Source organism: Toxotes jaculatrix, chromosome 23 (genome assembly GCF_017976425.1).
Source record: "Toxotes jaculatrix isolate fToxJac2 chromosome 23, fToxJac2.pri, whole genome shotgun sequence".
Taxonomy (NCBI): Eukaryota; Metazoa; Chordata; class Actinopteri; family Toxotidae; genus Toxotes; species Toxotes jaculatrix.
This window is the reverse complement of record NC_054416.1, coordinates 7232189-7257175: the sequence shown is the minus strand read 5'-3', so window position 1 is coordinate 7257175 and position 24987 is coordinate 7232189. Positions and strand designations below refer to the sequence as shown.

At 40.1% G+C, this 24987-nt stretch overlaps 1 protein-coding gene across 6 annotated transcripts; it reads left to right on the top strand.

Moving 5' to 3' along the window:
• Positions 1–218: 218 nt before the first annotated feature.
• elavl2 (ELAV like neuron-specific RNA binding protein 2) lies at positions 219–14404 on the top strand. Of its 6 annotated transcripts, none has more exons than XM_041031153.1 (7): positions 219–305; positions 1563–1806; positions 6632–6735; positions 9130–9283; positions 11051–11276; positions 12044–12082; positions 13989–14404. In XM_041031153.1, the coding sequence occupies exons 1-7, from the start codon at positions 234–236 to the stop codon at positions 14317–14319; spliced, it is 1170 nt and encodes a 389-aa protein (XP_040887087.1). In that variant the 5' UTR covers positions 219–233; the 3' UTR covers positions 14320–14404. The 6 variants fall into 6 exon arrangements, with proteins under 6 accessions (XP_040887087.1, XP_040887084.1, XP_040887082.1 ...); XM_041031150.1 differs by having other exon boundaries at positions 234–305; positions 1566–1806; positions 13992–14404; XM_041031148.1 differs by having other exon boundaries at positions 234–305; positions 1566–1806.
• Positions 14405–24987: the final 10583 nt, after the last annotated feature.

Genomic DNA, 24987 nt, shown 5'->3' with positions numbered 1-24987 from the left:
TTTTGCTGTTTGCTCCTTACTGAAGATGAATTGTGACTAAGTGAAACATTGCCTTTTGCCTTCTCCCTGGTTTAAGCCAATCTGCATGGACAGCTAGTTCAAAAAAAATATAGCCTCCTTCTCTTCTCCCCAACAATGACATGTGATCACCTCTGACTGTTGCTTTTGTTCTTGTTGATCTAACATGAAGTACTTTTTGTGTCCACATTTTCAGACGGCAACTCCAAACTAACATGGCAGTCAGACTGTGCGATGTGGCTTCTCTGCTTAGAAGTGGTTCGTGGGCGCCTGAGCCTTGGACTGGGGTCTGTGGCACTTCTTTTTTGAAATCATACGGCCAGAAGGCCTGCTTTTTGTCTCAGTGCTCAGGCCATACCAATGACGTTAGCTCTCAGTCATATTTCGATGTTCAAACCAAATTTCTCACGTGTTCAATTTGGATTCGAGGCACTTTTCGAGGTTTTGTGAATGAAAAGCTCCCAAGTTGTTAACGTTTGACTCTATTGGTATGGTCTAAACCTGTCTGCTAGCCTGATATGTTTTTATCTCATAGAAAATACTTCAAAGTTACGATGTCATGGGCCCTGTGCACAAATTAGTCAAAATGTGATTGCCTAAGAATAATATGCATAGTTGTGTGATGACACTGTGATCTGCTGATTCTGCACATGGTGAATCTGTTAACAAAGGATGACTCTTCATACATTAATTTGTTGCTGGTTGCCTTCACTGATCATTATATATCGTTGAAGGCCTGTTGTCCGACGCTAGCGTAGTGATGGCTGCAGATTTGGTGCTGCTACAGGCTTTGCATATGTAGTTTATTTTGCGGACTGAAATGTTTCACTTTGGTCGCCACATTTAACCTTGAAAGATATGTTTAAACATGTCACCTAAACTTTAATATTGCTTTTTCAATTGTTGAGCTTCTGACAGATTAATAGACCGTCACATTGCTTTCTTTGTTAAAAGTCTCTTCTGTTTGCTCAGAAACAAAAGCAGCTATCATGAATAGCGGAAAGAGAATTCATTGTAAAGTCTTTTTTTTTTTTTTTTTTTTTACTATTTTCAACTTTCTTGTTTGTTTTTTTTTTCAGCTGTGGTAGCAATGCAGGACCCAACATTTCACATTTAGTGAGATATTTATGTCAAAGGCACACACTTACATAATTGAAAAGCCTACCCCAACCTGTTCTGAGGTCAGGGACAAAGTATTGACATTCACAGAAAAGCAGCGTCTACTTTTTTTTTTTTTAAAAATGTCCTCACCTACAGTGTTAGTTCTCCTGTGTTATATTAAATTGTGGTAATGCACAATAAAAACACAGCATGGCAAATCTTTTTGACAGTCAGTACTTTGCACTTGTATGCTTCCTGCAACTTAATTGCCTGATGATCTTTTGTTCAGATAAAAATCTCCAGTTGTTAATATTCCAACAAAACAATGTTTCAATGTGTGAAGAGCGTCCTTTTTTAACTATCTGGTATTTTTGATGTGTTTTGTTTGATTTGCATGTGGTTTTGACTTGATTTCTTTTTTTTTTTTCTTTCTGTTTCTTTAGCAGGTAATTGCTGCCATGGAAACACAGCTGTCCAATGGGCCCACTTGCAACAACACAAGCAACGGTCCCTCAACAATCTCAAACAACTGCTCCTCACCTGTAGAGTCAGGGAGCATAGAGGACAGTAAAACTAACTTGATAGTCAACTATCTGCCTCAGAACATGACCCAGGAGGAGCTGAAGAGTTTGTTTGGAAGCATCGGAGAAATTGAGTCCTGTAAACTAGTTCGAGACAAAATAACAGGTAACGCCTCTGATTGCATTACTGTGGCTGGTTAGTGGCTTGGGCCCAACTGATACTGTGTGCTCTCAGTGTATTGTCTGCTATAATATGCATTCATTAGGCCATTAAATTTAATCTGGCACATGGTTAAATTTTGAGATTGTCAAACACATAGATTTAATGTGTGCTGAAAGTAATGAATACAAACATTTTTCTTCACTTACTAACATTAACATTGAACCCAAGTAATGTATCAGTCTGGCCCTTCTAGCAGTATTGTCCATGTCCAAGCTTTTTTGTTTATGCATGCATAGTATGTGATTTCCTCTTTGTATATGTGACATTCAGCACCATAAATTATGGACCTTTTTGCCCCCAATAAATGCAAAGGCCTTCATTTTGAAAGTCAGCCAGTCATTCTGCATCTCATTATGGAGAATAGGGAAACTGAAATAGATACTGTGGAGTACAAAGAGGGTGTTCCCTCGGTTCTTTACCATTGGAATGTCAAGGGACTTTCAGATTTAATTGCACTATTACATTCCTTATAGTTGGACAGGTTAGAAGACTTGTAAATGATTTCAGGTTGTTTTAATGGGAGGAATGCTCCTGGAAGAGACACACACTGACATGGCCTGTGTGACATGAGCGGGTAGATAATGGCTGAGGCTGCTGGATTTTTACTGCTTGCTGTTTTGGTCAAGGTTACTGAGACCTTCCTCCATCTGCTCCTTATAACGCAGTCCAGTGGTCAGGCACATGAGCCCCTCTGGCCTTTTAAAGGGTGTAAACACACATCTGTTTCATTTGCTTGTGATCCTGAAACATCGACAGCCGTAGGTGACTGAACATATCTTCCCACTGAAATGAGGCTGGAGGGCAGAGGGCTCTTATTGAGAAGCACTGTTGAACTCGCAGGCTAGAAACCTGATAATTATAGATTATCTTTATTCTGAGACTCCAAGGTAGTCACCTTCATTAAATTAACATGGAAGACGTGCGCCCAACCACATCTGGCTTTGAAATATTAATAGTGTTCAATATTTCACAGTGCTTATGTATAGCTGACCACTATTCACAAGTCTGTCTTTGCTGACTTTTACTGGAAACAAACGACAGTAAGAGGTAGACCACAAGACAAGGGTGGTGCCTCTGTAGCGATGTAAGGTGTTGGGGGCTCTCATTATGCATTTACTGAGTTTATACATTTGGCACGCAGTGATGATGAAAATTTTCGAGTGTTTAGTCTTGCATGGTACAAACACCCTTGAGTAGCATGCATACAAGAAATGCGTTTGATAATGTGTGAAATGGGTTGAGCTGAATTGACAAGTGATCCTCGTTTAAAATCAGTGTCGAGCGCAGTCTGCTTGGGTGATTGAACATAAATGTGCTTGATATGTTGCATATTTAGTGGAGTAAGTGTGAACATGGCACTCCGCGTAATTTAAGTGCAAGGAGCTAAATGAAACAAGTTGTTTGAAATCAGTCTGGCCCTGAGTGAAAAGGACCCACCTTAAAGTCGGGCTACGAATGTACTGAGGACTGATGAATTTATGGACTGATACTTGAAAATCAAGTTTGTTATTGTGGGTGACTTGTACACAAAAAAAAAAGACATTAATAGATGAGCAAAACTTTTACCAAAGCATGGGCTCATTTATGTGTAGCTTACTTGTTAATATATTAAACAAATGAATTAAAAGCAGAAAGGAAGACACAAATAAATACGATCAGACTGCTTGACCTTGTAGACTTGCTCTCCTTTAATGTTGATCTACATTAGCACCAGTCAGTTGTTTACAGGGCTGTGTAATAGTTAATTTAGATGTTCTCAATTCCTAAAAGTAGACAGCGTGGTCAGGAAAATTTAATTATGTCTGGGAATCTAATGTCTAACAAGATTATGTTTTGTCTGCATACAGGGCCACTATAGTAAATAGAGGATATAGCTGGAAAACTTGCTTTGAAGGAAGACTTCATTTGAAATCATAAGGGCAAAAACATTTATTTTGAACCACTCAGGCATGAAATATATGAAAATATGCTTCAGCAGTACAGACCGAATGGCAAACCATATTTCCCTTTAACCTCAATTGTTTGCTTTTCTTGCATTTTTAGTGACCACAGACATTTAAATACCCAGCCTCACGCTACACAATATGTGACCACACGTTTAGCATTTACATGCAGTCTAATCTCAAATGCATCTGAGTTTTAGCATTTTGGGGGTATTTTCTACCAGCAACCTTTGTTTGCATTAACATCTATGTCTCTGCGCGCTGTTCCTGTGCTCCCTTTACGTGGTACTGTGAATATGTCAGTTGCTGATTTTAGTTTGCTCTCTGCAGAAAGCAGAAATGTCAGCTTTTAGTGGAGCTGTTAAAGTTTGTGTGCATATCCGTGTAGAGTAGAGTTTTACTCGTGTTCATCTTATATCCAGTTGTGTGAAAGTTGTACATGTTTGTGAAAACTTGTGTCATGTGAATTTCTACTGCACACCTTTTACTCTGTCATGTTGGATTAAGGATGACAGTTGCACCAGCACCTTCACTGAAACAAAGTGTGTTGATGGTCTGTTTACAGCACAGTTGCAACGGCTCTCAGCATCAGTGATGATCTGATTTGGAGTAATTAGTCAGATAAAAACAAATTGCCTTTTTATTAAAGAAATGTGAGCGTAGACAATTGGAAAGGGTGAGTTCTTAGCTCCTCGGCTGGTAGTAGATGTCTTATCAAACAGCACACCTAAGGAAGGCAAATTTCTTTTTAGGTAAATGAATTTAAAAAAAAAAAAAAAAAAGCCCTGACAGACAAATTCAAGCTCATGTTTGTTTGGCTAAAACTAAACAGGTAGCTACATTTATTGAATGTGTGCCACAGTTTGAGTTTCAGTTGTGTTTGGTTACGTTCCTGAAATTTAGGGTTTAGAAACCTGCTTTTTAATCCCAGGACTGAGTCAGAAAAGGGGACTGATTCCTGTTGAGCAGTAGTTTTTATCAATCTAGGCATTTAAATGGCATCCATTTGGTTATACAAGTAGGAGCATGAATTGATAATGCAGCTGCACCGAACAACAGTGACTAACAGGCATGCTATTATAAAATAAGCAGTTCAAGTAGTATTTTTTTAAAAATCCTTTTTAACTGTTAAAAGCTTGAATTGGGGCAGAAAAAACTGACTTCAGACTCGGTTGGGGGAAAAAAAAATTTGGCCCTTAATGCTATTCAAAGCCTCCAAGTCATTTCTCAGGAATGATGCTCTGATTTCAATTTCAGCACTACATAAAACCCTATCCCCTCCAGACTATGTTGCTTTTGTCTCTCCCTTGGCCCTGTGGCAATGGATTTAAGCCAGCCTACATCTGTGTACTGGTGCTACATCAGATGCTAAGTAATCACCAGAGAGATGCATGCTTCCTCTTTGCTTTAAATGCTCTCGCCTTGGCTGCTGCTGCTGCAGCAGCAGCTTAGTCTTTGTGTCATTTTCCTCCCACTATGGGCAGCACTAGTCTTTTACTGGAAACTGGGTGCAGTTGTCTGTTTGAAAGTGCATCCCAGCATGCTGCCTCTGCTCCTTAATGACAGCTGAAAGTTGTTCATTATAGGGGACATGTTTAGAGGCTCCCACTTATAACAGTGGCTGTAGCAGATATTAGATGTTCCATAGGAAGACATCACTATAAGGGCTTAGCGTGCCCACATACAGCATGTACAGTAAAACACAGTGAGGCAGGCGGTTTGCCCTCCAGGCTTAAGTAAGTGTCATTTCACCAGCTTATTTCAAAGGCTCGGCATGTTTCTCCTGGCTATAACAGTCCCTGAGATGCAAGGTGAAATTAAGTTTATGAACTTCACTTGATCACAGCTGAACAACCCATGAGAGCAGTGACTCATGGTGGGAAGACAGATAAAGTCAGTATGATGCATACAGGGCATTCAGATGTGCAGTACAGTAAAACTTAATAGCAAAGCCGCAAGCAATATTTGACAGCTGAGCGTCTATATTTTCTATCACTGTAATATGTTGTTTTTGAAATACATATTAGGTTTTTATATTGTCATAATGCAACATGTACATACATGTGTATGTGATTCAGGTCTGCAGTATCTCAAATTTGAACTTATGACTTAAAAAAGGAAAAAGAAATTATGAATGTAAAGAGGCTGATGGTTAAGTACGGACCCCTCTTGTGTTTTGTGCTTAAATGTGATACCAGTGTGAGAATACTAACTCCATCTAATCTCATATAAAGTTGTAGATAAAATTCAAGTTGCTTATGCACTGTATTAATATGCTGAAGCTGCTTGAGCTGGTGAACTTGACCGGCAGTAGAATTGCGGAGAGACCGAGCAGTGTGGGTGGAGGAAATTGAATTGCCTCTGTGCACATAAAGAGTGGGTGTCAATCTATTGTACATTTTAGAGATAAACTGTAGAGAGAGGGGAACACATTGCACCTCGGCTACTGCGCTGTCAGATGAGTTTGTGTGAAAGCAGAGCAATTGCCTGTCATTTTTAATTTAAGATATGATTGTCAAACAGTTGGTTTGAGAATTTACGATGGGTTGTAAACCAAATAGATGTTTGTTGGAAAAGGGTTTGTGACCTCCTGTGTTCTTCATGCTCTACCAGATAAGAAATAAAGACTGACTGTTCGTCAGGGTGTATTACTGCCACTTTATTTTCTGAGCAAAACTGCGTTTGACGTCGTTCACAAATGATTCATAAAAAGCAGTTTTGTCCATATGTAGTAGTGATACATTGTGGGTGTTTGTGTCCAGCAGTTACTTTTCAGTTTTTATTATGTGTGATCGTGGATGTATTTTCTGGTCTTGTGATTGCAGGGCAGAGCCTAGGCTATGGATTTGTGAATTACGTGGACCCGAAGGACGCAGAAAAAGCCATCAATACTTTGAATGGCTTGAGACTTCAGACCAAAACCATCAAGGTAAGATGTCATCTTTTTTTTTTTTTTTCTTTAATTGCGAACCGTCATTGACACTTCCGTTCTAATCCCCAGTAGGCGAGCTAATCAAACAGTCGTATTGAACTCACTGAAATCTGTTACCATTCATGTCTGATTGCAAAAATCCCAGATATGCCGTTCATGTTTAGCTCTCTGGGTTGGAATCGAAGCATAATGAGGCTGGAGAAATGTGGGGTGGAAAGGGAGCCTATTGTTAATCTGGGCACAGGCGGCTTTGCCTGGGCCTCAAGTAGAGCAGAACTGTTTCTATGGTTGCATGTGCTGTAGCACTGCTGTATGCCTTTACAGGGAGGTGGCTGCCATTAGCATTCATCAGGCAATGTAGCACTCAATGTGCTGGTGGAAAAACTCATTTGCTTCATATAGTGCTGCAGGATTTGTGGATGGTGGAACCAGATTATTAGATGTGATATTATTTCACAGTGGCCTTACAAGGAGCTAGCCAGATCCCCTCTTACATTGGACAGAGGGTATTAGAGAAAATGTCCGTGGGCAAAGGCACATTTTCTGATTGAAAGTCATGTCTGAATAGTACGAAATTTCTGAGGTGCATGCTTGATTATTTCTGTATTTAACATTTAAATATGAACGTGAAGATGTAGCATGTTATGTCAGTGGAAGATGTGCCATATTATGAACCATACCACTTAATTTCTGTGAATCAGACATCGAACACATCTCTCTCTCCACCTCTCCTTCCTCGCTTCATACCTCTGAAAGTAGAACATGGGAAGATTTTTTTGGTATATCACACGTCCAAAATTCTCTAGCTGCTCTGTCAGAAGTGCAAATAAACCCCAGTGAGGTAGAGGAATATACTTTGCAAATATTAGCATCAAATGAAGTGTGAAGGTGAGACTGCGAGGAAGGCAGAGATGAGAAGTGAGGGAGTTGCCTGGCTGTGGGCAGGGAGCTTTAGCTTTCACGTTCACTTTGTCAGCCTTCCCTTCAGGGCAGGAGCAGGGCGAGTTTTGAGATAGGGTGACCAAGTGGAGTTCTTATCGATCTCAGAGCGCCTAAGAATCCCTTTTGAACATTTAATTAAAGCGAATGAATTCTTTTTTTCCCTGCAATCCATTGCGTAAGAATGCAGAGAGGGACGTGGTATAAGGCCATTTAACACGTCTGACACTGTAATTAAATAGCTGTGGTGCAGTTCAGGTAATTGACAGTCGAGTCACAAGGACTTGCAGCCACCAGACAGAGGGAAAAGCAAGATTCAGCAGACTCTTGACTCCACACCATTTCTTTCTCTCCTTCTCCTCCATTTTTTACACATTAATTCCTAAATTTAGGCTGTATGGGTTCCTGTACGTTATTGTATAAATGTCTGCGAGACTTGAAACACAATGGTGCACAGAGAAAAATGAATTTATGACTACTCAGGGGTGTAATGGTGTATTGATCCACAGGACCCTGATGGCTCTCTGGTCTCCCTCTGTTTTCTGTTATTTGCCTATTTATTGACAAATGTCTGTTTATGCTGCATGTTTATGTAGCCCGGTGCCGGGGGCTCTCCAAATAGTGTGACTTTAGACACAGGAAAGGGGCGAGATTAATTTTAAGAGGCAGCCACACTGCAATGTCTGAAGCAATTTTCAAGAAATGTTAAATTTATTTTTAAATGAGAGCTGTCTAGACAGGCCTGATGCTACATCTATCTCTGTCAGGTTTCCAACCGAGTTGATGGACAGAAAAAGTGCCAGTTTAACTTTGTCTGGACAGACTGATTTGTCACTGTCCATTTAACTGATAAGAGTCACTCTAAAGTTTGCACTGGGAAAAGAAAAACAGGGTGACAAACAGACCATGGAGGAGACAGATTATTGCAGTGCACCACCCCATTGTTGTGGGACCTAAATGATTATTAAAACAATCAAAAGCTTAGCATTTTGTTGTTTTGCCCCACGTTCATGCCTATCAACAAACAACCTGTCAACAAAAGTCTGTTTAGTCTTTTGTATCTATTCATTTCACAAATATTTGTTTCAATTGGTCTGAACACACTTTTGGAGTTGTTTTCCTATAAGTCATTATACAGGCTTTTATTTGAACAGGTGAATCCTGTACTAACAGGAGCTGTGAATGCTGGAAATATTAGAAAACCTTCCCTTAGCAATTAGTTTCTCCATCTTAGAAGTACAAGAATTTGTATTGTTATGTACTCTGTCTGCTTTATAATACTGTTTTCAACATAGCAATAAATGAATGGAATAATACCAACATGCAGTCTGAGGGAGCACCCTTTTTTGCCACATACACAGTATCATGTGGTCTGCATGTAAAATAAACTGTCATGTTTACTGGCTGAAATGAGAGTGTGCTGGTGGTCATGTGAACTGTCTCCGCCTGTAGGTGTCCTATGCGCGTCCAAGTTCCGCCTCCATCAGAGATGCAAATTTGTACGTCAGTGGCTTGCCAAAGACCATGACTCAGAAAGAACTGGAGCAGCTCTTCTCTCAGTATGGACGCATCATTACCTCACGCATTCTGGTGGACCAAGTGACTGGTGAGTAGAACAGGACAGCTGTCCCACGGTTTTTGCACCCCTCACCTCACCTATCTTATTTCTGTCTTTTTTTTTTTCTTTTTTTAACTATACCTCTTTCCTCCCCCTCCGTTCCCCACTGACCTCCTAACAAAATGACACAGCTAGGCCTGAGAAATGTATCAGAGGTGGTGGTATGAGATCCCCAAAAAATGCAATTTTCCACTAGAGGTGTTCATAAATATGCATAGATGGATAGAATATGAAATGGGTGTTAAGTAGCAGGACTCAGTGCTTCATAATTTCTTTTTCCCTCCAATCTCCTCTCTGCCTGCACTTACCTTCTCTTGCTCTCTCCCCGTCCCCAAGGTGTACATGCAATGCCTGTTTCATGGCAAGAAATTAAATGCATTTGGAGCAGTTATATTCTCTATTTCTCAGCTGTCATGTGGAAGCAGAGCCCTTATGAAACACTAATAAACAGAATCTTTCACCGGGACATTTCCCAATGGTTCTGTCCATGTGTGCTGCCGAAACTTATAAAGTTCCCTCGGCCGTGCATTATGGGAATGGTTGTCTTTATTTCTCAAACGTAAAACCACTCTTTTCAAGAGAATTCATTTTCTGTTTTATGTTAGTATTAATGAAGCAGTCCATGATCCAGCTGTAAGAAAAGGTGAAATGCAACCCCCCCAAAAACACAAGGCAAGATTGCAACCCGCTTTTGCTCACAAACCAACAGACACAAAGTTACTTGTTTTTTCTTATGCATTTTAATATAGTGACTCTCAAGGACAAAACGCATATAAGAATTAAACATTATGAAAATGCGCTCTAAATCAAATATTACAAAATACTAGAGCAAATTCAAAATGCAAATATTAAGGAAAATGTAGCTCTTAACAAGAAACAAAGCCAACATTAAAATAATAAATATGCAGCAGGGCGTACTACCACAGTCAGGAAGGGGGACCAGAGTGATGGACCTCTTTTTGACTTGGCAAAGATATTGAAGCTCAAGGCTCATTGACAGACAGCAAGAAGAAACCAGACCAAGATCGAACAGACATGCATGGATGTCCCAAGAGGGCAGTAAGAGGTAAATAAGTTAAAGGAAAGATATTTAAATAAACGTACATCTGTTGTCTTAGAGGGTTCAAGTGACTTTATGAACTGTAGGTCATTACACAAAATAGCTAGCTAACACTCAAATGTAATGTAGCCAGATAACTGTAACTTGATAATCTAGCTGTCTGAAGTTTGTGTAACGGTCATGAATAAACGGTTTCCTTGTGTGTGGGTTTTTCCCACCTCTTCCTGGCGTCTTGGGGACGTCTGTGCACATCATGATCTTTAGTCCTGGTCTTGTTTCTTCCTGCTGCCTGCCAGTATCCCATTATGTGAAAGTTTCATGTTGTTGCTGGTGCATAGTCAAAACCAGTCCACTTTTTCACCTCCCCCATTTTTATCTTTTACTACACATTTCTCCTGTGCTCTTGGTATTTGCAGCTTTTCTCGATTTGGAACAGGTCACTTCTAATGTTTGTTCTTCAGAGTTGTTATTCGGTATTTGTGGTGTTTCTGGATGTGGATCACATTTTCTTAACGTCCTGGTAATGTCTGGGATGTTTCTGAAACAAATGTAAGTGAAATGGGCCCGAGATTTGAATTTGAATAGACAGTTACACAAAATGCAAGTCTTCCTTGTATAAAAAATATATTTAAGTTGGTTGTGCTTCAGGTTTTTTTTTTTGTAAAAGGTTTTTCATCTCTATATGCTCTGCTCAGGCGTTTCCAGAGGGGTTGGCTTCATTCGTTTTGATCGACGAGTTGAGGCTGAGGAGGCCATCAAGGGTCTGAACTGCCAGAAGCCGCCTGGTGCCACCGAACCCATTACAGTCAAGTTTGCGAACAACCCAAGCCAGAAGACCAGCCAGGCACTGCTGTCCCAGCTGTATCAGTCACCCAATCGAAGGTACCCAGGACCCCTCGCACAGCAGGCACAACGCTTCAGGTAAAAGGGGCACACCAAAAAAAAAAAAAAATCTGATTAGAGCCAAGCCTAGTTAATACTGCTAGTGATGTTGAATCTGTTGACCCTTGGAGGCTTTTTGAGATTTTTGAAATTAGCATTTAAATTGTCTCACAGCAGTATTATGAAAATATTCTGTGTTGGAGCTCATCAATACTCTGGACAGAATAATTCATTCCCATATTCACATTTTCAACTTTGCTGTGTTCCTCCTGTTGCCGATGTAGGCCTACGACACAATTAGGCCTGAGCAGGTTTTGACAAATATGGAAATGAGATGAGAAATACTCTGGTGGATAATTCAATAGGTGGTCTGAAAGTTGTTTGTTTTTTTTTGACAGCCTAGTTAGTGGCTGTAAATGTGAAAATGAATCCCTAAATGAATTTGCTCTTCAGTCCAGTTTGACCTCTGTAGTTTAAAAAAAAAAAAAAAATAGTGGAAATTGAATTTTTATGTAATATGGTGTAAAAGCAGCAATATTTCCAGCCTGTTTTCCACTTTCTACATGACGTGAATGGATTCTCTTGGCTGTGTTGTGTAGGTTGAATATCAATAAACGAGTTCAGTTAACAGGTTAATAAGAACATATCAGTCTTGGGATTTACTTGAGTGAAACAACTGACTTTGATTACGGTATCAGAACTATTACTCATCTCTGTCATCCTGTCAAAATGCATCATCAACCTCATAACCTTTCTTTATACATAAGTTAATGTGTGCCTGGTGTTTATTTTTTCTCTTTATTTAGGTTGGACAATCTGCTGAACATGGCCTATGGAGTTAAAAGGTAAATTGATTTTCTTTTTTAGATTTCATGGGCTGCTTTAATTGATCCTGAGGGAAATTCAGACCTAACATGAAGGAGCTGATGGTATACTTCTTTTCTTTTTTTTCTTTTTTTTTTCTTTTCTTTTCTTTTCTTTTCTTTTTTTTTCTTTTCTTTTTTCTCTTTTGTTTGTTTTTTTCTCTTTGTGAGCTCTAGGCAATATTACATACGTACTGAACTCTGCATAAGGGTAGCACTGATTCTACATGAGGTTGTTGATCAAAGAAGAATGCTCTTGTGTGCACACATTAATTTTCTCTGCAAACAAATACATACATAATTCAGCCAGTGTGAGTGTATTAGCCTATTTTGTCTTAACAGCTAGCGGTGATGTAAATATTTAGTGTGTGTGCACGATGCAGACAGATAGACTGTGTGTGGTTTGAGTAGATAAGGGAGGGCCAGAGCCAAACATGCTCCGAGGAGGAGACCGGTGATGGGTGTCACTAAAGTCTTCCTGCTCTTCTGACTCAGGATGATTGTTGCACAGTGTTTTAAAAGCAGTAATAGTGTGTGGACGGTGCTGCTGGATGCAAATTACCACAAGCAAAATAATACTTTGCCATTTCTCTTAGCATTTACACTGAAGCTGTGTATTTGAAGAGTGTTCATGATGATGGCTGATTATTACTGAACACAACTATACGACATACACTCTTACAATTCCCTAAGGTAAACATAACCATGTGCTGTCATTTGCACTTTAAACCTAATTTTGACTGATAATTATCTGGTGTGTCCCTCTCTGAAATAAGGTTCGTGACAATGATGCAGTGAAGTGCTTTAATCTCAACATAATGTCACAACATGTCTAGATTAAAGCATTGTCTACGCTGCTTGTCTACATAACAAAGGACAGAATTTTACAATCTCTTTCTTGCTATTGCACAAAATTGCATACTTGTATTTTGAGCTCCAAACTCTTACCTTGATCTATTATGGACAGGCCTGTCCTGTTTTAAACTTTGTTGCGTCAGACGTCTTTCAGGATTCGCCAGGATACCAGTTTGTCTAAGTTCAGTTTTATAAGAATGCCTTCCTGGGCTATGATTGAAGTTCAGTCCCCTGAAAGCTCAAAGGCCCATCACCGGCGACAATAGACTTGTGATTTCTTTTCTGCCCAGCTCGTTCGCTGACGTCTTGGTTGCCAAATCTCTCTCCGGGTCCTTGATGCTGGGAGCATACCTGTCATGGTGGATGTTCCCTGAGAGGCCAACTGGAGCAGCTAATCTTACGTGACACCTGCTGCAATAATTCATAGGCTTTCCATGCACTTTGAATTTTGTTTCTTCCAACTGCAAAACCACATTTACCAAAGGCCAGGACTTTTTGCGTGCCATTTTACTCCAGTCTTGGCACAAATTCTGACTTGGATATGGTCCTTATTTACCATTCATTTGCCAGTGGTTGGTTTTGAATAAATAGCTCCGTGCTCTTTATGATCTGTAGCTCAGTTATAACACAACAATGTGCATGGGTTATTTTTCTGTGTATTGCCTTTTTTTTTTTTTTTTTTTCAGCTTTATTATTATTATTTTTTTTTTATTTATACATTTTTTGGATTTGTAATTTATCTTTTTATTTGTCATTTTTTTTGTTATTTGTTTTTTGGGGGGATTTCCTGTCTTTTGGCTGGCTGAAAATATATATATATTTAGACTTACTAAAGAGTGTTAACACTGTACAGTTGTAAGGGTAATGTAAACATAGCACTGAATGAAGTGCAGCTTGTGCTGATCCCTGTAGAGACTTGTCAGATTCTGTTAGGATTGTTGGCATGATCTCTTGTCTGATAAAAAGGCCAGTTTTGCCCTCATTTTGGTTCTTGCCTTGAACCATGTTACTTTTTTGTGTGTGTATTTTACAGCAGGTTCTCCCCCATGGCCATTGACGGGGTGACCAGCTTGGCTGGCATCAACATCCCGGGGCACGCGGGCACTGGCTGGTGCATCTTCGTCTACAACCTGGCTCCAGATGCAGATGAAAGCATCCTTTGGCAGATGTTTGGGCCGTTTGGTGCGGTCACAAACGTCAAAGTTATTCGCGACTTCAACACAAATAAGTGCAAAGGATTTGGTTTTGTCACCATGACTAACTACGACGAGGCAGCCGTGGCCATCGCCAGCTTGAATGGATATCGCCTCGGAGACAGAGTGCTGCAAGTCTCGTTCAAAACCAACAAAACACACAAAGCCTAATACCCACTGAGATTGTTTCTAGAAAACTCAGCAGAAAATGGAAACAGAAAATGGAAGCGTATCGACAGAAACTTTCTACATTAGTAAAAACAGCTTTGTAAATCAGTGTTACGAAGAAAAACAATATTTAGCGTCCAACAATGTGATTTTCTTTTTTTTTCATTGCTACGCTTTCAATCTTCTCAGTATACTTTAAAACAGGAAAAAAATACTGCAGGTTTTAATGCCTGTGATGTTGAATTCTCTTGCTGTCTTTACAGATGGACCATCTAAAACGTTACTATAGGTTTTGTCATTTTGTTGCACATCTGCTTTGAAACAGTAAGTCTTGTAAGGTTATGTGTAGTGATTTTCTTTGTATTTTTCTGTGTCCTGATTTGCCTTAGGTGCGTTATGCCTTCAGTGGTTAGCAAGTACTTATTTTGATCTATTTGAGGTTTCGTTGATTTTGCAAGTATTCCGTTTATTGTAATATGAGTTGGTTATTGGTTGGCTGCATAATGTTGCTTATTGTAAACTTAACGGATAAAAGACAAAAAAAAAATTCTTAAAGCAGTACCTTGCCAAAGAGCTAAGAACCTCTTTGATGTGGGTTTAAAAAGCATCTATTTTTATAAAAAGAAAAATTTGGAGAAACTTTTTACTGGACCTGGAACAAAATATTTTGACTTGGATACTTTGAGAAATATCTTCATATGACACCTTGTGAGCTTTTGAACTTTACAAGAAAGTTTGCAGTGGTTGAAATTTCTGGAGAGATTTATGATGTAAAAGATACCTTTTGAGATCTTTGTATTATCTTTAGATTATAGAATCAATGGCAGTGCTGGTTTCATTTGTAAAATCATCTGTGGGTCCCCCACTCCTCCCCCTCCCCCCGTCATCCTGGTTGTTATGACTAGCAACTCGCTTTCCGATTTGATTTGGAAACGGACAAAAATACAAAGGTTTATTCGCAAAAAGTGCATGCAAAATTATAAAGTGGAGCTATCTTACAAGGTCAATGGGGGATAAAAAAAAATCAGTTCTTCCTAAAGGATTCCTTTCAGACGGAGCTCATGGTGTTTTGTGGTGTACCTACGATATATCATTAGACTGATTTTGTCTTAATATCAACCAATAAGGGTTTTTACATACTTTGTATGAAAGAATGAGGACAAGCCAATGAAGGCAGCAGCTTAAGAAAAACTAGTCTGAAGAATAGAACGGTTTACTCCTGAGCTTTGAGCTATGTAAATAAGTCCTTTTTTATGTTGAGTATTTGGCAGACTTCTTTTTGGTTCTAGTTTGGACTTCATTGGAAAGTGTGATATTATATATATTGGTTTCTTTTTTTCTTTTATGGAGTATGTAAGGTTATTTTCATTTTGAATATTAACCTTTTGATTTCAGTTTCCCTTCAGTTGAAAAACTTGATTTGTTGTCCCATGGACTAGCATTACAGTGCATCAGATTTGTTGGTCGTTTGGTCTGTAGATAGTCTTGCTTCGTAAAAAAAAAAAAAAAAAAAAGGTATTAAGAAACTATAGACATTTGTTTTTGTTTTTTATATATAAACATTATAGATATATATTTATGTGGTAAAGAATGGATATAAACCACAGTTTTGAACTTTGATTTTTTTTTTTTTCATACTCATATATATATATACGTAATGCATATAACCTGTCTTTAAAATCGTAAAAAGGTGTATATTGCTTTATTCACTTCGGGGGAAGGTCAGTGAAGCAGTTCCATTAACAATAGCAAAATTGGTTGCAGGAGTTTGTCGAATAACATCTAACTCATCTTGAACAAACAAATGGAGGCCGGTCGAGCCTTAGATGCACTGAATACTGCACCTGCATCCTGCTTGGTATTTAAACCAATTACTAGTCATGCTTCCCCTTAAATGAGCAGTGTGCTATGCATTATATAATTATCTTTGTAACTGCTTTTTCTTGTTTATCTATTCCTTCTTTGTGTTTCTTGTAAAAGTTAAACTTTAAGTCTAGATGAGTTGTGATACTTGCTGCTGTGGGGTAGAGAGACATTTTTCATGCCTGACCTGTTACTGTTTAGGAGGGAAAAAAAAACTTTTTCTTTTTTGTAACTTCTTCATGATGATTTGGTCTTGGAAAATTGTGCTGATGGTCCGACATGAAAAAATGTTCCCTCCCACCCCTCTTATCTCAATTCTTAATATGAGAATGATTATTTATTTGAAGTTGTATAGTCTGACTTGGTTCACAGCATTTTTGGAATAGAATATCTTTTGTTGAGTATTTAAAAGGATGTACATGTTCTTTACTTTGTGTTTGGATACTTTGGATTTTTTCCATGTTCAGTACATCAATAAATAAGTTGAAGGGCAATGCAGCTGAATGGATCCTATCATTCCTCGTTCTTCTTTGCTAAAAATGTTTTTGGTCAGCTAAGATGTAAAAATCTCAGAAATTAATTTTCACCACTGTCTAGTGAAATTTAAAAAAAAAAAAGCTCCATTTAAAGGAATAGTTCCATCTTTTGGGAAATATGCATATTCATTTCTTTCTCAGGGTTTGAGCGGGTTGATACCGGATTGTCTGTGGTACATCGCATCAGTCTTCCCATCTCTCAGCAAAAAACATGAATGAGTGAACTTCCAAAAATGTCAAAATATTCTTTTTGTTGTTGTTTTTGTCTGTAAATTATTGTCTCATGCTTTTGTTTCAGAACACACCATGATTTTTGTTTGAGCTCTGAGTGAGTGAGTGATGGTCATGTTTGTTTCACTTGTTCGTTCATTTTATTTATTTTTGTCTGTCTGTTTTTGTTTTTGTATTTATTTTTGTCTGTCTGTTTTTGTTTTTTTTTTGTTTTTTGCATGACAGTTTATGGTAAAGTTAAAGAAGAACTCATACATTGTTATTTAAAAATTTACAGCTTCAAATGTCTGGAAGATGCTAATCTGTTTTCAGATTACCTCCACAGATGATTTGGGCAGAGTTCGGGTGCTATCTTGAATGTGGTGTCACAGAGAGCAGCTCACGGCTTGAAGGAAGAAGCCTGATATAGAGTATTGATTTTTCTTTTTTTTTTTTTTTTTATCTCATGCTCCACTTGAGGCCGACAGCCTTGCTGAAGATGAAATGGCCTGCTTTGAAGTGCGCTTCCCTACTGCGCAGCCACCTCACACTGCCCGACTGTCATTTTAGGGGCATTGCAAGGACGCAGATGGGAGTCACTGACAATACCACACTGCCTTTTTGTAAAGCTTGCTTGTATGAAGTATTCACTGTTTTGTTTTTTGGGGTTTTTTGGGGTTGTTGTTTTTTGTTTTTTTTTGTTTTGTTTTTTTTTTGGGGGGGGGGGGGGGGGGGGGTTCCAGCATATCAGTTTAATGGAAACAATATTTATGGCATGCTCAATCATGTAGCATGTCATGTTTGTCTTGTCTCGTGGATGATAAGGAGGCTGATCTGTGCTCTGCTTAAAAAGCTTTCAGAGTCTCTCTGATATTTACTGTGCCATTAGCCTGAATGTTGCAACAGAAGTAATCTTCTGTGACAGCAGTTTGTACTAAGAAAGGAGTGGTTTTTGCAGTTTAAATGCATCCCATATGTCAAAATTAAGATTGCACAGCACTTTGTGTGTTTGTCGTGCTTCACTGGAAAAATATTGATGTGAGGAGCTTTGGCTGGAGCGACGGTATGTTTGTTTTTTTATCTGGCGTATTTGAGGCTCTTCTGCCAGCTGAAGCTGGGCTTATCATGGCAGACAAGTTCTGTGATTGGACATCTTCTGACTATATGTTGTGACCACATGCTGTGAGTAAAAATGGGATTAGGCTTTGTCATTAATGGCCACCGCAGATGAGTTGGTGTTAGTTGATGTCACGTCCTTCTTAGTTATTTGACATAAAGAAACAGATTTTCAGTCAGTGGGGTTCCTCTCGCAGTGCGTTGAATCATCAGGGTTTTGACTGGTGGCTGAAAATTACTTTGACTCCTCTTTTTAATGCTTTGGACTAGCAGGCATTCAGATCACAAGATGAAGTACAAGGGATGAAAATGAGCTTTAAAGGGGACATTATTTTATCCTGAGTGACGTCTCGGTTCTTACTATGCAGAGGCCAAAATATTCGCAAAAGAGTCGCAAAGATATGGTGGAATCTGAGTTACTGTGGCCTTTCTGTCAGCCCGTTCTCCTCTGACCTCTCCCTTCAACTGTTTCTCTCTGGTTTTGGCAGATTTAAACTCCAGAGACGGTTGTGCATCAAGATCCCAGGAGACCAGCAGTTTCAGAAATACTCACACCAACTCGTCTGGCACCAACAATCATGCAACGGTTAAAAGTCATTGCATGATCTGTATGTGCTGCACTGATTGGCTGTTTGAATGAATGACTGAATAAGCAGGTTCCTGAAAAAGTGCTTGGTGAGTGTGTACACAGTAATGGCACAGTTTTATTTTTAGCTTCTGTCACTATTTCAACATTTATCCATGACTTTTAGCTAACTGTTTAGACCTCTCAGCTCATTTGCTAGTTATGTATTTGTACACATCGTGTTCAGGTGTTAAAGATGACTTGGTATGTGGATGTTCTGTAAAGTAAAATTGTAGTTTCCTTTTTTTGAAATGAGCTTAGCTAGATGTTCTCCCTTGCAACGGCAGAAATACACCTGGTTGAGAGTAACTGGTCGATAGAGTAGTAAAATGTGGCGGGTGCTGTCTGTGCTCTTTGATTTAGCTGTTTTTACACAGTTGAGTGCATTTTGTTGGTATAAAAACCTTCATCCTGTATGCCCTTGATGTACAGTAGCTGTAAAGTGATGTAGCTTTGACCTACAGTTCCCACATGGCCAGTATGTGGCGATTCGAGCTCCGGCAGTGTGTCCTCTCTACATCCTCTCTTTCCCCTACCCTACATTTCAGTCTGTGTTAATGAAGAAGAGGGTCACACAGATGGTCCCTCCATTATCATGCCACCCATTTGCTGCTCTCACCCTCATAACCACCCCCCCCCCCCCCCCCCCCCTTTGTTAAATCTAACATACTGTAGCATGGTATGTAATGAGACAGGAGATAAATAAAACATGCTTGTACATTTTGTCCAGAGCTGCTGATGTCAGCAGGCGCACGTAAACACATCTGCATATGGTCTGTCTGCTGATGTGATTTATGGCCCAGCAGCTTTTCTATTACGCTCATTTATAATTTGCACCTACCCTCCCGTTCAGATTCTCCAGCATCACTGACACAAAGGCCTTTTTAGTCTCACGCTTTTCTCCTATTGTGTTTGTGGAGAGCTAGTATTCAAGCGCAGATAACTGGGATAATGAAGAGTTTGTTAATGACAGCATGTTTGGACTTTTGAGCGCAAAAAGCGACAAAGCTGCAAAAGTTGGAGCCCCAGCATTCTGCGTTCATGCGCACTCCTTTCAGCTGTTATCGCTGTGAAGTTGGTATGCATCGAAAGCTTATATGGACCTGAAAGAGCATGAGATACCGTGAAAAAAATTAAACTTAACTGTGGCTCTTTTCTGTATTTACTCTGATGGATTGACAGGTCAGATATAAAAGTGACATATTTATCTGAATGGTGTTTATACTTTTTCCCTCAAAATTGTTGATTTTAAGTCTTTTGTGAGATTTCTGAACTGGACCAGGTAGATGTGCGTGGCACCAGCTGTGTCTGTCTGAGAATAAGGCAGACATTGATGCAGTTCTCCCCATCGCGGCTGTTTTGTAACAAATACTGGATTTTATTTTGATCTTGCACTGCAGCACTCACTTTGTCGAATCAGAGTTTTTGCGCATCGTGGAATACATTTTAATACAGATAGGCGTTTTGGGGTGTGAGCAAAGTGACGCTCCTCAGGAGTCCATCAGAGTCATTTTCAAACAATGAAACATGGCAAGATGCTTCATTTCCCCTCGTTTTCAGTCACAGATATTGCGCCATGCAGAAGCTACAGTACATTAATTCCTCTGCTGGAATTGGGCTGGATTGAATCGGAAGAATTTAGGATTAAATGTATTTACTTTCACCACATTACCCAGTAACTGTTTGACACAAACAAGTCTCAACTCCCCACGTCCCAAGTACAGAGTGAGGAAGTTTGAAGCCAACATGTTGAGACAAAAGTTTTTCCCCTCAAATGTTAAAGTAATGTGTGAGTCCCGTTTTTCCTGTCTCACTGTCTCTGTGGTGAATAGTGCTAACCTCAGTAAACCCGTTGCCAACATCTGGTTTAGCTCCCTGTTACCAGTGAGCTTGTTTGTGTGGTCCTTGACATTACGAGCCCCCGAACCTCACGGCTTGACCCTCTAGGTTAAAATGCATGCGTGTCATTTATCTCACTCTCCTCTGATTTACAGGGTGCTCCATGCACAGTTGTTCACTGAGTATTTGTCCTCTGCAGAGCATCATCTTTCATCCACCGATGAAAATGCTCTTGAACATTTAAAATGAAGAAGCCTTTAAGCTGATTGGGGTGGAGTGGACGAATAGTGGTCCTTTATGTGACTTGTATATGATCCCTTTAATGGTCCAGTGTCACAGGTAATTCATAGGTAAATTGACAAGTGCCTTCTCTGTGAGTGAAGTTCTTCCATTAAGCACAATGAGCGGTTCCAAAGGGTTAGACGTGTTGCACCTGTGTGTTTAAGAGGACAAGTGGTGATCAGCGGTCCTTGTCGATTGTGCACAAATTCAAATGAGTCAATTGCAAAGTTGAAAACAGTGAAATGGAGTCAGAGTAGCATTTTTAACCGGCTTGGAATTAATTAAATGTTGAAGGTCAAAGGAAATAAGATCCGTTTTTGCTTTTTAATGCACTGCAAGTTGAGATGCCCTGTTCCCCTTGCTGCCACTGAGCGATGCCATGTGGCTTATACAGTCTAATATACGATATTGAATGCTTCTCTTTTGCATCATATTTCCATTTTTCAGACATGAATGAATCCTGCTCAGTACAGGGCCTTGTTCTGCTGTCTTCCTGTTTCTCACAGTCCACAGTCAAACATGTTCAGTGATTGGATTTAAGTTCTTACATCACAAATGGTTGGAGCTTGGCTTCCTCCAGCCCTGTCAGATCAGCACTGACTTCCATCAACAAGGCATCATCTATCTTCCCTAACGACGGCTCCGTGTTGTTCTCCCTATGAGGCCTTGGCACCTCCGTTCCATAATGAGGCAGTGAAGAAAAGGGGTGCAGATTAGAATAACAGCCTTAACTAATCCATAACAGGCCGATGAGGCGCCACGTTTGGGGAAACCGTGTCATTTCTCATTTTGCAGTGCCATGGCAAAATCTCTCCTCTCCTCAACCCCCCACGCAAAACAAGCCCCAAGAATAGCTGCTGTGGCAAGCCGCCGGCACAAGGACGGTAATCAACAAAGCATAGCTTCTTCTGTCTCTCTCTCTCTCCTTTTTCTCAGCTCCCGCCAATAGTCTGAGGAGAACAGACAGGAAATCCATGCGTCTGACTGTTGACTTTGGAAATCAAAGATGAGTTTCAGTTTGGGGGGAAACTACTGAGGACTCCAACCCCATCTCTGGGACACAGGCTGTTCTGCCAGTGATTACTATTGACAAGTTTTGTTCTTTAGTGATGGGCAAATGAGGCTTTCTCGAAGCAGCGAGGCTTTCCGGGCGATAGTTTTTGAAAATGCGTTAATTTCTCAAGGCCTTCAGTGCTCACTAGGGGCACCTGCTGGTCACAAGAATTCACAGCAGGCTGGTTTATTGTAGATTAAGACAGGAGAGGACTTTTGAGACATATCATGATATCCATGTAAGAGAACCAAATGTGTATTATGAGCTATCATAGAAATAATAGCTGCAACCAGTGCACTGCTGTGCTCCTCTATTCTATTGGGAGGTTGACGCAAACTGTCACAGTATTGTAGTCTTGCAAAATCCTCAAGAAATCGACTCAGGTCAGAAGAGTCACATTCCTGTTGTGCAGCAGCTTTAGCTGGATTCAACCTGAGTGTCAGCTTCGTTCATCACAGCAACACAAGCTGCTGCAGTTCTGGCCGTTGTCCACCAACTGCACAGCAACTGCGGACAACGATATGAATGACAATGGCAGGTAAAGCAGAGCATCTTCTGTTGCATGCTGGAGTCAGGTTTATGATTTGTAATTTAATTTTGTTGCAGCGTCAGTGCTAGAACAGTTTACTCTGATGACTTTCCATTTTCAAACTCCCTCATGTGCCTATGTAAAATGTCATTTTGGCTGTGAAACTAAGATGCTAAGAGCTTGCGTTAGGACAGAGAGGATTTTGGACATTCTGGCCAGACTGTAATGCCCCACTGTGTGTGCGGCTAAATGCATTAATGAAAGCTCAGCAGGAGTGTGTCTGTTGGTTCTGCAGAAGCCAGTTTCTGTGTCTTGCGCATATGGATGTGTTTTGCATGTTTATGATGTGTCCATACATCTACATGATGCGAGTATTGCGTTGCCGTGTTTACATGTGTGCTAGGCGGAGGGTCAGGTAGCTGCCGCCTGCTTTGCCAGCATCTGTTCTGCTGTAATAAGGCCTGATTTAAAGTTGACCAGAGCACACCAGGAATAGTGCCTCGTCCCTCATTTCCTCTGCAGCCAGTGGAGATGAGATCTCTTCCCAATATTTACCCGGGGAATAATGATGTTTGATTTGACTCTCTTCTGGGTGTGTCTCTGTGAGGGCTATTTTCGCCCACTGCTGCCACTGAGAGAGAAAACAGACAGAAGCTATGTCCACAGGAGGAAAAAAAAAAAAAAAAGCTTCAGATCATTGTTTATGGATGATGCTAGGTCGGAGTATTTCTGTGCTTGGCCTTCAGAATGTAGAGCTGCTGTGTTGCACTGTTGGTAGCGTGACTCACACTCTGTTTCTCAGCTTATTGCATTTCACTTCGATGCTCCTGACCAACTCAGGTTAGATTCATTGTGAGGACGCTGCATCTGAGAAGCTTAATTGAAGGAAAGAGAAAGCAAGAGTCCCAATAAGCAAGGACAGACATGTAAAAGACTGTCTCTTTGTGGTGGTTTTGCATCTCCTTTTGGTCATTTAGCATCTTTTTGTAGACATTTTGTGTCTCTTTGGGGTTGTTTTGTGTCCTATTTTGTCTATTTGCAGCCATTTTACATCTTTTTGTTTCATTCTAGATGTTTTGCATCACTTTGTAGTTGTTTTGCGTCTCCTGGTTGTTCTGGGTCTCATTGTGCACTCTTTGTGGTTGTTTTGCATCTCTTTGTTGTGTAATTTGGCATGTTTGTTTTTTTTCTGCATATCTTAGTACTCCTGTGGTTTTTGTCATTGTGTATGTGTTTTTGTGGTCATTTTGCATCTCTTTGTCATCATTTCAGTCTCTTTGTGGTCTTTTTGTGTCTCTTTGTAGTTGTTTTGTGTCTCTTTGGAGTTGTTTTGCATCTTTGGAGTTGTTTTGTGTCTTTGTTGTCTTTTTTTGGTCATTTCTTATCTCTTTCAGGACTTTTGCATGCCTTTCAGTGACATTCTACGACTACAGCGACAAACTCAGGTGCTGCTGTTGCTGCTTCAAAAACTGCAGCTGAACTTGAGCATATGGAAATGAAGACACACTTTCTTCCCAGGGCCCCGTGACCTCTTGGCTTGCGCCTAGTAAGCCTGTTCAGCAGTCCATCTATAACAGTGAGAGAATCTGCAATAAATGTTTTTAATTGAATTAGTAACATGGATGGATCTATGAGATTTATTGTGAATTTGATTTTAATGCTCTAATTTGATAAAACATTAAAGTGAGCATTTTAGCGTAGACAGAAATGGAGACATGTGCTGTCAAGGCTTTATTAAACCAAATTACTGATGATGTATACTGACTAACGTTGCTTTTAGGAGAAAAACAATGCAAAAGAAGGGAAATACTTAAAACTAGTTAGCCTTTCTAACACAGCACTTTATTAAAATGTCACTTTTGATTGGAATTTATTATGTGCCCTGTCCTCTGGGATTGTGGGTTGTATTTACCCACCATGAGTTTCCTCAGCAGCTCAGCTCGAACGCTGCTGACATCCCAGCTACAGAAACTCAGTGTAGTATTTACCTCATTACAGTCTGCTCTCTCTCTGAGGAGCAGAGTCATTTGCATGGCTGCTTGTCAAACCATGTTAATATTGACAAAGATTTGCACCCATTTTAATCACGCCACGTAAAAGGTATACTAAGTTGTTTATGACTGCTCCACCGCTGAGCAATAGGCACATACCGTACTGCAGTGCACATTAAAAAAGATTGCACTTTGTTCCGAGCAGCGATTGCAAATCACAGACATCAGAGAGGTAGAGGAAAAATAGATGACTGCAATGGCAGTTTGAGTCTAACGAAAATGCATTTACATATTAAACCACACAGCAGCGTGCGGAGCGTGGCTCTGTTTGAATTGCACGCTCCAGCCTGCCTCCCCTCATTGCAAGGAGTAGCAGGGGCCTTGCCGCTGTGACTGCAGTACCGTAAATTTGAAGTTGTTTACGGATGCTGCCATCTTGTTGCGCTCCGGGAGGGAAACTTGGAGCGGGGCCATTTACCGGCAGCTTGATGAGAGTGCAGTGAGGCGAGTTAATTAATACAACATCCCTGGGCCCACAGGCTAGGCTGCAAAGCTAACCCAGGAGGGAGGAAAAGATGGAGAGAGGAATGTGGAGAAAAGGGACAGAAGGAATTATGGCTATATAC

Excerpts from the sequence above, each read along its gene's own strand:
- elavl2 (XM_041031153.1), top strand. The coding sequence starts at position 234 with ATGGCAGTCAGACTGTGCGATGTGGCTTCTCTGCTTAGAAGTGGTTCG. Across the intron at positions 306-1,562 it reads CGCCTGAGCCTTGGACTGGG|CAGGTAATTGCTGCCATGGA; the intron begins GTCTGTGGCACT and ends CTGTTTCTTTAG. Across the intron at positions 1,807-6,631 it reads AGTTCGAGACAAAATAACAG|GGCAGAGCCTAGGCTATGGA; the intron begins GTAACGCCTCTG and ends TTGTGATTGCAG.